This window comes from Nestor notabilis, unplaced genomic scaffold, assembly GCF_000696875.1.
Source record: "Nestor notabilis isolate BGI_N333 unplaced genomic scaffold, ASM69687v1 scaffold17335, whole genome shotgun sequence".
NCBI classification, from domain to species: Eukaryota; Metazoa; Chordata; class Aves; order Psittaciformes; family Psittacidae; genus Nestor; species Nestor notabilis.
Genome location: NW_009930892.1, coordinates 22063 through 37054, shown reverse-complemented (window position 1 = coordinate 37054; position 14992 = coordinate 22063). Strand labels below are relative to the sequence as shown.

Genomic DNA, 14992 nt, shown 5'->3' with positions numbered 1-14992 from the left:
GGCGACAGTGGAAGATGGGGCAGCTCCGGGGATGGAGGCGGGGAACATGAAGTGAAGACCCCTGTCTGCTGGCCGGCCGGTGGGACACCGCTCTCACTTCGCTCTCGCTTCTCTCCCCAGGCTTCCTTTGGGAGTTCGAGCCCAGGTTCGTCCTCGCCCACCTCCTGCTCCGGCACCCGGCCTGCCGCCCGCACGCCGCGCTCGCCTTCCTGACTCTTCCCAAATTTATCCCTTCGTACCTTTCCTAACGCTTCATGTCCTCGCAATTAACCGCCTGCTAGATAAATTTTAAGAAAAGGAGATGTGAACTGTGGAGTCCTTCCCATAAGTCTGGTTGCTGTTAGTAATTGGCTTCTTGGAACCCAAAATAGAACAACGTTTTGTTGCACTTTTAAGTCAACATCTCAGTAAAGCCAGGTAGCCTGGAGAGAGACTGCTTCTCTTCTTGCTGATAACTATATGCTTGTGTAAATTTTAGACTTCTTAGTAACAACAGGATGTTTTAAATCATAGCGATAAGTAATTTTTAAGGCTTTAATTGCTGTGAAGTTTCTTTGGCATACTTTACACAAGCAAGCATAGTTAACATCAGCAAGGCTACTCTCAAAATAGTATTTGGGGACTGTTTAGTTCTGCATAACTGCTTCTGCGTTGGTTGTTATCTCTTTTAACTATTATGAAATTTACTGAGCTTGTATTTTTGAATACTTGGGACTTCATTCCTGTCACAGACTTTAGATAAAAGAACTTTCACTTGAGTTACTCAAACATAAAATGAGTTAAAATAGGGGTTAGAAACAATAATCTTGAGCACACATATATACAAATAGGTTAAGGCAGTTGACGCTTCCATAAAACTGGATCAGGTTTTGATGACAAATAGTAGAGAAATTCAACATGAATTGCCATTACTGTAATCCGTGTAGTGCTATCAGCTATACCAAAAGTTCCATGAGACCATAATATGTATAACATGAATATAAAGCGTTTTGACCTCGATGTTTCTCTGCAGTATGATATTATGAACTTTCACAGTGTTAAGCGAGCAGAGAAAGTTTACTTTAATTACCTGCGTATTATGAATGAGCACATAGTGCAATTGATGAGAAATTAGATGCTTTAACAATCAGAAGCATTAGTGTATAGAACTATCTCTTTCAAACCTGGAAGTGGTGCAAAGAGAGATACTGCTTTATTTTTTTTTTTTTAAGAGGATTGAAAATTTGTAGCTGCTCCCTGCAGAACTTCTTCAGAAGTTCTTACATGGAAATAATTCTCAGTAAACCTTTTCTTTGCTGCTTGTAAGCCAAGGATTGCAACAGAACACTAGAATGTGAGAACTAGAAGGGGAAACCAGAGGTGAAAGACAAATGCCCCAGTCTGTTTCTTTCCTCTGTAAGAAATTTAAAGAACAAAACGCTGTAATTCAGTAATTTTTATCACCACTTTGGAGTGCGGAATATTCAAGTTTTATTCTGCAGAATAAAATATTTTATTATGCATTATGAATATTTTATTATGCAAAATATTTAATTTTTATCACCACTTTGGGGTGGGTCTTTAAAACTTGTTGAATCTAATGATGGCCTTTCTAACTGTTGACAAAATGCACTTAAAATAATATCAGTACTTTTTTGATGATTTAAAGTATCTTCTTGTGTAATGAAAAAGTGTTGGACCACAGAGATGTCACCATGGCTTGTTAATGTGAACTACTGGAAGCATTTCTTTATTTCCAGTATATTTTCCTCAATATTTCTTGAAACTCTGCTATGTTTGTTCTTCCTTTCTAGGTCTAGTACTAAGAATTAAAGTAGTTTTAATAAAAGCTACGTCTGTGATGCTAGTCTGAAGCAAATCTTTAGTGTTTATTTACCTTCCTACTGTTGGTAAGAAGGTAATTCATAGCCTAAGTTAGCTGTTTACCAGTGGAAAACTATACTTGTTTCCATATGCCTCACATGAATAGAATCAGACTTTATAAATGGTGGTCTTTCAGCATCTGAAATCTTGACATGTGTGCTTTGTACCTTAATGATGATTTCAAAGGTGTTTTGAACAACCTTTTATTCAGTAAAATAGTAACTTGGGATTGTACTTCGTGAAACTTTGTTTTAGTAGTTTAGGTACTTCTCCCAAGCATCCTATACTGCAAGAGAGAAAACTGCACCTGTTGCTTACAAACACAGAAAGAGAAGGTCAGCTAAACCAGCTGGATTTGTCAAGTAGTTAGGACTTTGTTTGAGTTACTCCATTGAGAGTTCTGACCCTGTACATAAGAGAATTCATGCTACCTTATTTTTTCTATGATGTAATTTCATATGTTGGTATAGAAAAAAAAATTACTCAAATTAGGTTTTTTTGATAGTTGGCTCTTTATCGTCAGAGGATCATGACTTTGACCCATCTGCTGAAATGCTGGTACATGATTATGATGATGAGCGAACCCTTGAGGAGGAGGAAATGATGGAAGAAAGCAAAAATTTCAGCACTGAAATTGAGGATTTAGAAAAGGTAAGAGTGACTCGCTCTCTTGTAAATGTTTGTACGTGTTAGAATTTTTCTAGTGAACAGAACTCAACCTGCTCCTCAGCTTGTATTGTGTAAGTCAATTTCCTGCAACATACCTCTGAAGCTTGTTGAAAAAAGAAAATCAGGTCTTGTTAGGATATGGTAGTACGTCTTCACAAAAAGGCTGAACTTAGCTTAGATATTAGTGTTATTGTAAGTTCGTATCAGTGTTAAGTTCATACTCTTCCATTTAGTGGTTCTTTCACTTTGGTAGAGGAATCATGGAAGCAGGTTTTAGAGTCCTGTCTTCTAATATCACTTCTAAGTTTTATAAATTGGATATAAGTTGACTCTGCCCATTTGGCATACTATTAAGTGACCAGCTAGCTGTATTTGATTCTGTTGGTCAGGTTTTGCTTTTCCAATTTGCAGACAAGCATTCCTGTTGTAGGCATGATGCATCACATTCATTTACTATGTAAATGGTAGTTCTGTGTCTTAGTTACATCAGTTTGCCATTTGGTGGGTGTACGAAATGACACATGTGCTCCTTGGCTTTCCTTATCCATGTTACCATTTTTAATGACATGTTTTTCCTGTGTAAACCTCTTGTTCATCTGTGGCAGTACATCAACCGTTTCAAAGTGTGCTAACACCCACAAGCTGATGCTGCTTGCCTTACTGTTTAGTGACCTGCTTACCACTCAGCATAACTGCAGATTTTGGCCAAGAGTTCCAAGGAAGTAGTTTTTAGCATCAGATATGAGGCTGTGTTCTTATAGTCCATGTAAAAACCAATTTTCTAAGTATGGAGTTGACACTGTTTATACTCCTGGCGGTTGTGGGTTTTTTTGTTGGTTTTTTTTTGTTTTTTGTTTTTTTTTTTTTTTTTTTTTTTTTTTTTTTTTTTTTTTTTTTTTTTTTTTTTTTTTTTTTTTTTTTTTTGTTTTTTTTTTTGTTTTTGTTTTTTGTGGTGGTTTTTTTTTTTGTCCTGCTACCTTTACAATTATATTTTTTGCTGATTATGAACTTGCAATTATAATGGCAAAGCAGCTTGCCAAGTCTGGTGGTTAAAATGGAGTTGTTACTCCACAAAATTATCTTGTTGCTTCTATAATGAAGGAAGAAGAGAGCCACTCATCTTAAACACTTTATTACTTTAGGTCCCGATCCTGGAAAGACTTGGACATGAGTTTACGTTTACCCATTGTGAAAAGTCTTTGCAGGACTAAGACCTTAGCTGACTAAAGAAAACAAGTAATTTAATCAGTGTATGAGTTCAACAAGAATTTTTTAAAGGTAATAAAACTTTTAAAGGTATAAATATTAGAAAATATTTTTAATATTTTGATGGTTTGAATGAGGTAACTAAAAAAATCTCTGCTGTTTATTGTTCTATTAATTAGGGTGCAAGTATAATGCTGCTTACTAAAGTCATTTGATCAAAAGCTTTTGGGAAAAACAAGTTACAAATCAGGACTTCGTCTTCTGTTACCTTCCAAGTGGTCATCATAAAGTATATTCTGCAGGAGATGGAAAGGAGGGCTTTAAAATTGCTAGATTGGTTTCTTTTTATGGGGGTTTGCACACTTGCAGCTGTAACTATGCAGGACTGAAGTCTTCAAGTTTTTCTGGATTTCTGTCTTGTAGGGGGGTTGTTAGCGTTTTTAGGATATCCACTGTCTTCAAATATAGGCAAATCATGCTTTACAGTGTAAATCCAACAAGAGGAAGTTTTATGTATTTATTCTTTAGTTTCATCCAGTAAACAGTTTTATTCAGTAGCTTGGTGGAACTTCCCTTTATGCCAAGAGACATGGTTATGAATAACTTCAGTCCTGTGCCTGAAAATATTTTAAATCTCTAATCAAGATTCATGCTTTCAGTTAAGTTTGTTTGGGTTTTTTTACTTCTGTTCTTCAAAGTAATGTCTTAACCCTTTAGGTTTGAACTGCGTACAAGTATTTGCCAATGTGTTGAAATGTTTGTAAATCCTTTTGCATTAGGAAGGAAACATGCCTTTGGAAGATTTACTGGCATTCTATGGCTATGAACCCACGATTCCAGTTATGGCAGGTTCCAGTGCGGATAGCTCTCCAAGTGAACTTGCAGATGAACTTCCAGATATGACTCTAGATAAAGTAAGTCAGAACTGTTTTCCCACGTATTATGGTTTAAAAGCAGAAATCCAGGTGACCTTAAAATATTTTTCACTGTCTCTTGATGTTACAAAATACGTATCTTTGTTAATATCAATGTACAGTTTTACTCTGAATTAATTCTTTTTCAGGGATATTGAGGATTTTATTCTAATTCTTATTACCACACTTGAAAACGCATAGCAACTTCAGTGGCACTACATTACTAAAATAAGAGATTAGGAAATTAACAGTTGTTCTGAAATACATCCAAAGAACTTTACATAGGTGGGATTTTATTTTTTTTTTTAATAGAAGTGGGATTTTTTTTTTATAATGTTCAGAAATAGTAATTCTGGCTTATAACACGCATGCCAAATATCAAAACATTTGTGGATAACTTGAAAATGCACTCCTGAATGCTTTGGAATGTTGCTTTCAAATGCATATCATTTGGAAAGGTCTTAACGTGGGAGAGTGAGAGAGATTCTTTTATGTGCACTGACTAAATGTGTTGCATTACTGATATAGAAACCTGAAACTTTGGGTTTTGTGATTTGCAAGCTAACTTTGAATCCTGAGATTTTAGTCTAATTTTCTGCTACAAAGCATATGCAGTTAGTAGTTTGGATTATAAAGTATGGAGGTAGTAGGTATATGTCTCATCTCTTTTTTTTTTTTTTTTTTTCCCCTACCTCTGAGTATGATGTAATGGTGAACTCCGCAGAAAGTAGGGTATAATGATGGCTCTGCACATCTGAGCCTCATTAGGATTGATGATTGTGTTGAGGCTACAAAAATGTAGTCGGCTTGTTGTCTAATGGAGTTCTTTCCCTTCCTAACCTCTATACAGTGGGGCTCAAACATGTGTGCTACTGGTGGAAGTGTGCTTTTTCTTTCTTATTATCCTTTTTTTTTTTTTAAACATACAGAAATACAATTTTTTGTGCATGTTTTGGGAACATAACATGTTGTCTGCAACCTGTGACTGTCCTCTCAGCAAAATTCTACAAAAGTGCGTGGCTGTTTTGTTTTGATTTTCCCAGACTTTATAAGGGGAAACAGTCTTTTAAAGCTTCAGTGTGTCTGTGATGCAAAGAATGACAGAATTCCAAAGATTTGAGGCGGTTTCCGCTGGCATTTTTCATTGGAAGCAGTTGGAAGAACATCTTATGCTTGCAGAAGTTACTTCTTGTGTGTTTATTTTAATAGAAGACTAAGGGAAAATTAACTGCTGTATCCAACTCTGAAATGAGTGGGTATATTTGTTCTTAAGATTTAGGAGGAGCAAACTATCCTTTTAGTTAAGGGAGTGTGGTCTGCTAAATTTACTTATGGTAAAGTAAATCATTTTAATTGATGATACTTAGAATTTACTTAATCCAAGTGCTCAGCAGTCTATACTTAACAGTCAGATTGAGGTTTTATTTTTTGATTTTAATGATACAGGAGGAAATCGCTAAAGACCTGTTGTCGGGTGATGATGAAGAAACACAGTCCTCTGCTGATGACTTGACTCCCTCAGTTACTTCACATGAGGCTACCGACTTCTTTCCTCGGCCATTAAGATGTAGGAAACCTAATTTTATAATAGTACTCAAAAAGTCTTAGCAATATATGCAGCTTCTTAGCTTAAAATATCAGAATTACAGAGTAGTGCTGACTTTACCGGGAATTGAGAAACAGTGCTTTGCAGGATGTTGTACGTGAATGTTGTCTTTGGTATTATCTGAAAGACTTATATTTGATACTGGGCTCAAAGCACAAGTAAAATTATTTTTTCTACAAATACAGTAACCTAATGTGGTATGGAGGAACACCGTTCACAATTTTCAATATGTTAGTCAATTACATTAATATGTAACCCATTCTATTAAGTCAGTGTTTCTCTTTTAAATTATTTGCTGCTGCTTTTAAGTCAGCGACTCCTCCATGCAGCCTGTGCATGTGAACAGGGATGCAGTTTCTTTGTGATTATTTCCTTTCACACATAAAACACCTTTCCACTAGGATTCCATGGGATGATCCAGAGTGGTTTTGTGTTTGATGGGACCTATAAACCCATGACCACCAAAATTTCACTACCCATGGAGCTACTACAGGAAAGACCTGAGAAGCAATGGTTCAGTTATCCAGCCTGGACAAAATAGTCCCCATTGCCTGTTGCAGCCCCTTTGTTCACTGGTGTACTAGAGCAGTGTGGAGGATTCTTGCGATGGTTGTAATTTGACAAGTATCTTACGCTATTCCCAGGGGAATTTCATTCCTCTAGAGAAGGGGGATGATAAAGGGGATGTTCTGCCTCAGTTACCAGCAGTTGTAGTCCCTTGCATGCTGCTGATTCTGTACTAAATATAAGAAATTTTTACTGAAAGAGAAATACAGATATGTTAAAAGTTACCATGCCCTTTTTTTACTTAAGCAAAGCCCAAACTTGGCTGGCAGTTCAATGTTGCTTGTGAAGTCTTAATGAATATGATAATGCAAGTGTGGCATCTTTGTAGAAAAAATGATTAGCCCTTCATCTTACAGAGGATTAAGAAAAAATCATCTTTGTTTTCGGATGTCATAGCTTTTTATCAGAGTGTTACTTTCTCTATTAGAACTTTTGGCTGGACATTTTAAAATCAAATTTCCACCATTTCAGGGAGGGAGGCGTCAGTTCTCTCTGCTGTTGGCCGTTTCATCTTTTTTTCTATCTCTGTCTATTCCTCAGACACTAAGATTACATTAAGTTTTAAGATAAACGTGTCTTAATACATAATATAGGCTATTTTAGTAAATTTACATTAATTGGAAGAAATAATTGCCTATGATTATCCAGGCATGTTGTTGTTTTACACATTCTTGTTAGCTTCATCCTTCTAACTAAAGCTTCTAACAAGAAAAAGGGGTAAGACTGGTGATTGTACTAATGACTACAGAAGAACCTCAGTCCACACAATCTTGGAATATTGTCTCTGATGCTGGTGATTCTTTTTAGTTGTGATGAAGCTAAAATTGCAACCCTATTTGTAAGCATGTTGTTTGTGAAGTTAGAGAATCCCAAATAGCTTTAATTGTGTTGGAATTGTAGATTTAATTCTGCTAGGATTATACAGCTATAAAAATAGAATTACTTCAGAACCCAGTACCAAAGTGTTGCAGATTATAAAATAATGAGTTCTTCTATGGATTTGAATTGCTTGGAGTGCTGTGCGGTATTTCTTTGGGGGGTAGAAGGAGAAGGATGGAGGAGGGGAGATTAAAGATAAATAAGCAGTGTTTTGCTAGTTTTTGCTCATTCCATTTTGTAGATCTCTCCTGTATTTTCACTCCATGCTTAGGCAACCTTCTTTAAAGGAATGTTTTGAGTGCCCATTCAAACTTCTGATGAAAGGTTTTAGTAGGTAATAAAGACATGCCTTCAACTCTACTTTCTTTGTGATTAACCTGAGGCTAAGTCATAGCCATGGAAGTTGTTTTTTTCATACCTTTTCTGTAAGGTAGAAGCCTTTATTGAGGAAACTGATGAAGAAAAATGGTCTCATTTCCTTTTGACTCTTAGAAATAGAGTAGATTGTCTAAGCTGCAGTCATGATAAAAGTTTCAGTTCTGCAGTATGCAAGTACCAGTGCCTTCTGACTTCATGCTAGTTTGATAGAAATGTAGGTTAATAGATTCACAGTAAGTGTCTCCCAGAATAAAAGTAGGTTCTTCTTAAAAAAGTCAAGAATATCTTGTAGTTCTGTGCTTGAACTGAAAATTCTTCCTAGCTAAAACCAAACTTCTTTGTGTCTGAAGCAAACACTACGTGTGACGGAGATAAAGAATCAGATGGTGAAGATGTAGAGGCAGACAATGGTAATTCATCCGAAGATTTGAGAAAGGTAATAATTATATCTTTAAAAAAAGTTAAAAAAAGCCTTTACTGTGAAGAAAAATGCATTAAGATTTACAGTGCATGTCTAAAATAGTACCTTAATTCTGGAATTCTCTGTCAGATGCCAGGTTGATGGCATTTTTAATGCTTCCATACACAAAATACTAAATACTTTCGTCTTTTCACTTTTGTTACATCTTCAGGAAATAATGGTTGGTTCACAGTACCAGGCTGAAATTCCACCTTATCTTGGCAAATATACTGATGATGAAAAGGGTAAGTTCTTCTGAATGTTTTCCTTCTTAGTTTATGCTTATACGTAGTAGTTGATGGAAAAATGTTACTTAAATTTAGAAGATAAATTCAGTGGCTTAAAGACTCATAGATCATAAAGAAACCCAAACCAACCAAACAAAAATCCAAATAATAAAACCACCTCCACCCAACCCCCCAAGGCACTAAAAAAACCTCAATAACACAGTCATGTAATTAAATCTCAGAAATTTGATTTCTTCTTCAAAACTCAGTTTTTAAAGAACAGTCTCAAGAAAACATTGGAGGGTGGATTACAGTGTTAGTTCTGAAGTATTATTAGGATGCAGCAAACTGGGTTAAGAAGGAAATATTTTCATTAGAGTATCATAATTGGGCTGTGAGCATGTAACTTAGGTAACACTGGAGATCTGTATTTGCTGGTTTTTTTGGGGAGCACAGCAATGTGGATTACAAAATGGATACGGAAAACAAAGCAGTAAACTAAATTTGCATAGCATGAGTAGAAGATGTAGGTCCTTCTGTCTTCTAAAGAATTCGATGTTTTAAGTATTACGTTATTCCAGTGCAAATTCAGGTTAAAAGCCGCAATTGTGATAGAGTAGAAAAAAGAGCTTATTTAATAGAGTTGTATTTTATATTTTTGGAAACCTTTACTATGAGAAAAGTATAGCACATACAGCTGTGGAATTCAGAAAGCAGCTAATGAAAGAAACTTGCTTATGGGTGGAACAGCTGGGAAATTACAGCACAATTTGGGGGATATATTAATAAATGAAGGGAATTCTGTTTGTTTTCTGTAAATTCTCTGCAAGTTACTTGAGTTTGCGCTGTAACATTTCATGGGGATATTATTCTAGTGTAGTATATAAAGTCTTTTCACCGTTACCAGCTGCTTTTTTGAAGAATGATCCTTTGCAGTAGAGAAGAAGAATGTTGGGTATGGATGGAGCCGGAAGTATTGGCAAGTGAACGTCTCTTGTGTTGCTTAAGACCTAGGGAAGTCTCCTATTTTCTAAGATTCAAGCATGGTGCTTATGGGTTGTATGAAATGGAGGACTAAGATTTATCTGGATAGTCCTTTTACTGTTTATACATCTTGACCTCTCCTCAGCCAAGAACTAGAGAAATGCCAATAACCAGAGGATGACCAGGAAGGGGTTAAACTGACAACTTTCTCTGGAATGAGCTGGTGCTAGAGAGGACCATCAAGAGTCTTGTCTGCTGGCATGGCCAAGAGCAATGACATAGCTGCAAGATGGGAGAGACAGAGGAGCTCCTTTCATCAGTCATGGACCCCAGCAAGAAGTGCTGGGTTGTCTTGGTTGATAAAGGAGGTTGAAGATGAGCATAAGCAGTGTTCTGAAGAGGTTGGACCTGGCTGTAGGGGTGGAGGATTCTGTGAAAGCCTCTTCTGTACTCCCTGAAGAGCTTGTGATAGCAAACAGGGGCTTACATTTCTGCTCATCTATAAACCTTACACTTGTAGCATGTCTGTTAAAAGTTTCCATGTTCTTAAGCCATAAGAGAACTTTCAGAGGTATAATTTTATGCCTCGCCTTATCTTAATACTGTTTCTTGCAGTTTTATGAGAGAATTGATAATCTTCATCTCTTCTACTGTAAAACCGTTACGCTTGTGTGTTTGAATTTAATAACACTAATTTTGTATTGCCAAGAAAGTATGTGAAACATTATGTGCAATGTTAACTACATCTATTGATCAGAGTAACGGATTTATAGTTTAATCTAGAATTGAAACATGTGCGAAGGCTGACAAAGGTTCAGTTAGGCCAACTCTAGCATATTTCCAGTGTATTGTCTTTCAAATAAGCTGTTTAAGAGGTGCATACTTGGTTTTAGGATAACATGAAGGAGGACTGTACATCCTGGTTGCTTATCAAGTACGCAGTGTACAAGTTCTTGACAGCGTTCAGTTGTTAGTGAACGGAAAAACAGATTACCACATTGAGACCTAGATTTTCATTCCCTTAAGTAATTTTTGACAAATTCTAGTTGAAATTCACCAGTTAACCTCTTTTTTTTCTTTTTTTTTTTTGATATGTAACGCTTGAAATACTAAAATAATATCCTGCACTCTTTCACTGTAAACTATGGAACTATATTTTAATTTTTGAAAACAGCTGAATATAACTGAATGGTTTGGATAGTTTGTTTATATGAAGACGATGAATACATACACATAATTAGACTTGAATCATCTAGCTGTCAACAAGCAGCTCTTCTGTAGGCTCCTTGCCTCAATAGTTCCATTCCTTATCCTCATGGAACCTGAATCTCTTTGCCATGTCACACTGTTTCTTAACTGAGGCTTTTAGGGAAAAAGTGAGCTGCAATTTAAAAGTAGCATGATGATGCTTGATTTGATTACTTTTGTGTTCCTGTTCTTTGTCTTTGTGAAATACCTTTTAATCTTACAGCCTTAAAAATGTCACATCTGGTGTTAATGGATTTCTGTTTTAACAGCTTATGAAAATGAAGACCATTTACTTTGGAAACCTGATGTGATTTCAGAAAGTAAAGTTAAAGAATACCTTTTTGAAACATCCTTAAGAACAGGAAATGAAAAAATGGTTGGCAGAATTCCTGAAGGACTACATACACGGGACAATGAACAAGTATGTTTTATATACTGTTCCATTTGTGACACATTGCTTTGTAATTAACATGTGTTCTCTTTCTCTGCCTTGTATTACACATGTAGCAATACTCAGTTTCTTTATTTTTTTGAATTAGCTCTTATTGGGGTCAGGATCTTACTTGTAAGCATGGGGTATTTGAGTTTTGCCAGTGTTGTGATCTGTGGTGTTTTTGATTGCCATGCTGCTAACAAATCAGCTCTTTTAATAATTGCATATAATGTTTTAGATTTTTTTCATTAGAACTTGTCTCAGCTTTTGGCTGGTTTCGGTTATTTTAAAATTTTCATCATATATAAAGATACGTCCCCTTTTTTACATTAGATATGCTCACTGAAAAGATAGTTTTTGTGGTCTAGATTGAATATTTGCAAACTTTCACTTTTTCTGAAGACTTTTTCTATTTTATAGGCTCTGCATGAACTTCTTAAAAGTAGCCATAATGTTAAAGAAGCAATTGAGAGATACTGCTCAAAAGGAAAGGCATCTCAGGGTAAGAGGGAGTACCTGCTTTTTCAGAAATGTGTGTTGGGAAAAAAAAGAAGAAAAAAAAAAAGAAACAGTTGTGTAGCAAAACCTTAAGTAAGAATTAGATTGATGAGCATATCCCTTTCTGTGATGTTTTTAGCACATACTTAGGTATAATCTGACTGTTGGGCAGTTGGAAATTCCTGATAGAGAAGTTCCTAACATATAAAACTTGAGGGTCTGATTTTCACCTTCCCTTCTTTCCTTCATTGCTGTTGTAACAATGGCACAGACTGAGGAGAGGGGTTGGGGGAGCAGTGAGTTTGCTCATGGGCAGTTCTCACCCACATTACAGTATCTTTCTGAGATCATGATCAATTGTAATCCAGTGATATTTATACCAAAATCAGGAGTTCTCACTCTCTTCCTCAGTGCTAACATTATGCTATGCCAAACCGTGATTTGTTCTACTTTATAGTTGCGCAGGTCTTTGGTAGAGCAGGGGAAGCTTTGCTTGAATTTACAGTGAAAACAAGTTTCTATCTTGTTTGTCCCTAACTTTATTATTCCCTTAAATGAAAATCAGAGTTTATTATTTAACAAAGACAGTTCTTTGGCCTGTATTTTAACATATGTGTTGCATAAAGCAGAAATGGAGTATGAGCCTTGGTATAAGTTGATATTCTCACAGATACTCCCTACTAAGAACTGGATCCAGAGGGAACTTTGGTGTTTACAAGGGCTGTGGAAGTATCTAAGGTAAAGCTGAAGGGGATAGTAGGGACTATTAGAGCAGTGCTTCAGAAAGCTCATGTACAAGAAGAAATTGTGTAGACCTAATCAATAAGGAAGTATCAGTTGCAGGGTTGTATCCAAACTCGCATACCTCTCTAGGATTTGGATTCCTGTTTGGGGATTAAAAAATACCTCTGCCCAGTTGTAGTTCAGAGCCCAAAATTCTATCCTAAGGACTAGTACCCACCCCACCCCAGTCAAATGGGACTCATTATACCCTCATTAAAAACGGTAAAAGATGATAATACTTTCACTGCCTGTCTTTTAGAGTAACCGTTATGCTATGACCTGCTCTACCCACTGAAGTTCACTGCTATTCACAAGACGAGAATTAAAAATCCACCACTCCCAAGATAATGTCTTAACAGTGAGACTTTACACTGGTATCTTTTCTTCTCTTCCAAGCTTGAGAACTTTGTAGTAAGGAGTGCGAAATTAATGGGGTGAAGAAGAAAGAAATAGCCTTGCAGTGGAATGGTTATCTGGAAGCAGAAGGGTCTTGGTTTCAGTGTCTGCTTCCAGAAATGTTTTGAAACACAGGGGTATTTTTTCCTCCCATTGGCTTTAAATGTCAGATTGTCGGAAACTTTCTGGATCACCGTTATGAATGTAAAATGCTTGAAATATCCCTTTTTAATTAGACTCAAAGCCATAATCAAGATAGGGAAGCAACAATACTTGAGACAAAACTGACCTATTCAAATGACCTAGTTTGTTTTAAAAGTCTTACCCTATTTTAGTGGGTTTTGGGTGGTTTGGGTTTTTTTTGTAAAATGCAGTTTTGGAAACTGCATGTTTTGTCATTAAAAGGAGGGAGGGAGGGGAGGAGTATTTGCAGGCCCCTTTTAAGAAGTCTGAAAGGATTATTGTCATCATTTAAGCCCAGCTGGTAACTCAGCACCACGCAGCCGCTCACTCCCTCCCTCTTTTCCCCCCACTCCTGGACGGGATGGGGAGGAGAATATAAAGAACGCAAACCCCATGGGTTGTGATAAGAACAAGCCAATAACCAAAGTATGATACAAAAACACTACTAATAATAGTGATGATAAGGGAAGTAACAAGGGGAGAGAATATGAAACTTAAAAGGGAGGGTACAAAAAGCCGATAAACACAAGTAATGCACAGTACAATTGCTCACCACAGACTGACCAATACCCAGCTTGACCCAAGCAGCGATCTGGACCTTCTGGGTGACTCCCCCCAATTTATATACTGGGCATGACATATTGTGGTACGGAATACCCAGTTTGGCTCAGGTGTCCTGTCTCTGCTTCCTCCTGGTTTCTCGTTCCCCTCCTCACTGGTAGAGCATGAGAGACTGAAAAGCACTTGATCAGAGAAAGAGCTACTGAGCAACAACTAAAACATCGGTGTGTTATCAGCATTGTTCTAAGACTAATGCCAAAACACAGCATTGTGCCAGCTAATAGAAAGAATTAACTCTGTCTCAGGTGAAACAAGTAGTTTCATGGCTTTGGGGTGTATTTACAGGGGCAGAGATGGGGTAATCACGATATGCACTGTCATTCATATCCTGAGGGCAGGCTGCTTTTGTAGTCTACAGCAGTAGAAAGTTCACTTAATCTTACTGGTATAGCCGTGGGCTCATCTCCATCCTGAGGGTCTGTGCCTCCCGACCAGTATGATACTCAGCATGTAGTAGTGTGATTCAGTGTTAGAGGATGATCCCTTATTCGAGAACACTCCTGGTCCCCAAAAGGCATAATGATCTAGAATAATAAAAACTCCTTCAATTAAGGGGACATGCCAAACATACTCAGTCTTGTTTTCACCAGACTTCCACCCATGTTTTTTGTGCAGATTGGCCAGTTGAAGGGGGTCCCATGGAGTGGTCTTTATGGTATTTCTCCAGTTACCTCCTTGAGGCCCAGCATATACTTGTTTTAATTACAGGGGCTATTTTGAATTCTGATCTCTCTATCACTATCTTAGGGAAATGATTAGCTTACGAATTTTACAAGATCTGGATAATCTGGATGGCCCAAATTATCATGAATTCTAGTTTATCTTCTACCTTCATGCTTCTTTCTGTCTCCTTCCCAAGTTTTTCAAGCAATTGGTCTATTCACAGAGGTTACAGCATTTCTTGTCACTTTGTTTATTCAGCCTCATCTTGTAACAGTGTTATTTCTTGTCCACATTCCTTATACTGATATGCAGCTACTAAATACCCTTTCAACTGATATGCAGCTACTAAATACCCTTTCAACATCTTGTATATTATTATTACCGTCTCTTTGTCATCTTTCGGTTTCTCTCTTT

The 14992-nt window shown here is 36.8% G+C and overlaps 1 protein-coding gene across 2 annotated transcripts in view; it reads left to right on the top strand.

The window, feature by feature from the left end:
- Positions 1-123: 123 nt before the first annotated feature.
- The window catches only part of MIER3 (mesoderm induction early response 1, family member 3), a 19163-nt gene continuing 4294 nt past the window's right edge, over positions 124-14992 (top strand). For both annotated transcript variants that reach the window (XM_010015636.1, XM_010015635.1), the window contains exons 1-8: positions 124-145; positions 2369-2514; positions 4518-4652; positions 6099-6219; positions 8433-8518; positions 8715-8787; positions 11271-11422; positions 11855-11936. In XM_010015636.1, the coding sequence (XP_010013938.1) occupies positions 2416-2514; positions 4518-4652; positions 6099-6219; positions 8433-8518; positions 8715-8787; positions 11271-11422; positions 11855-11936 (748 nt within the window). In that variant the 5' untranslated portion in view covers positions 124-145; positions 2369-2415. The remainder of the gene's footprint in view (positions 146-2368; positions 2515-4517; positions 4653-6098; positions 6220-8432; positions 8519-8714; positions 8788-11270; positions 11423-11854; positions 11937-14992) is intronic.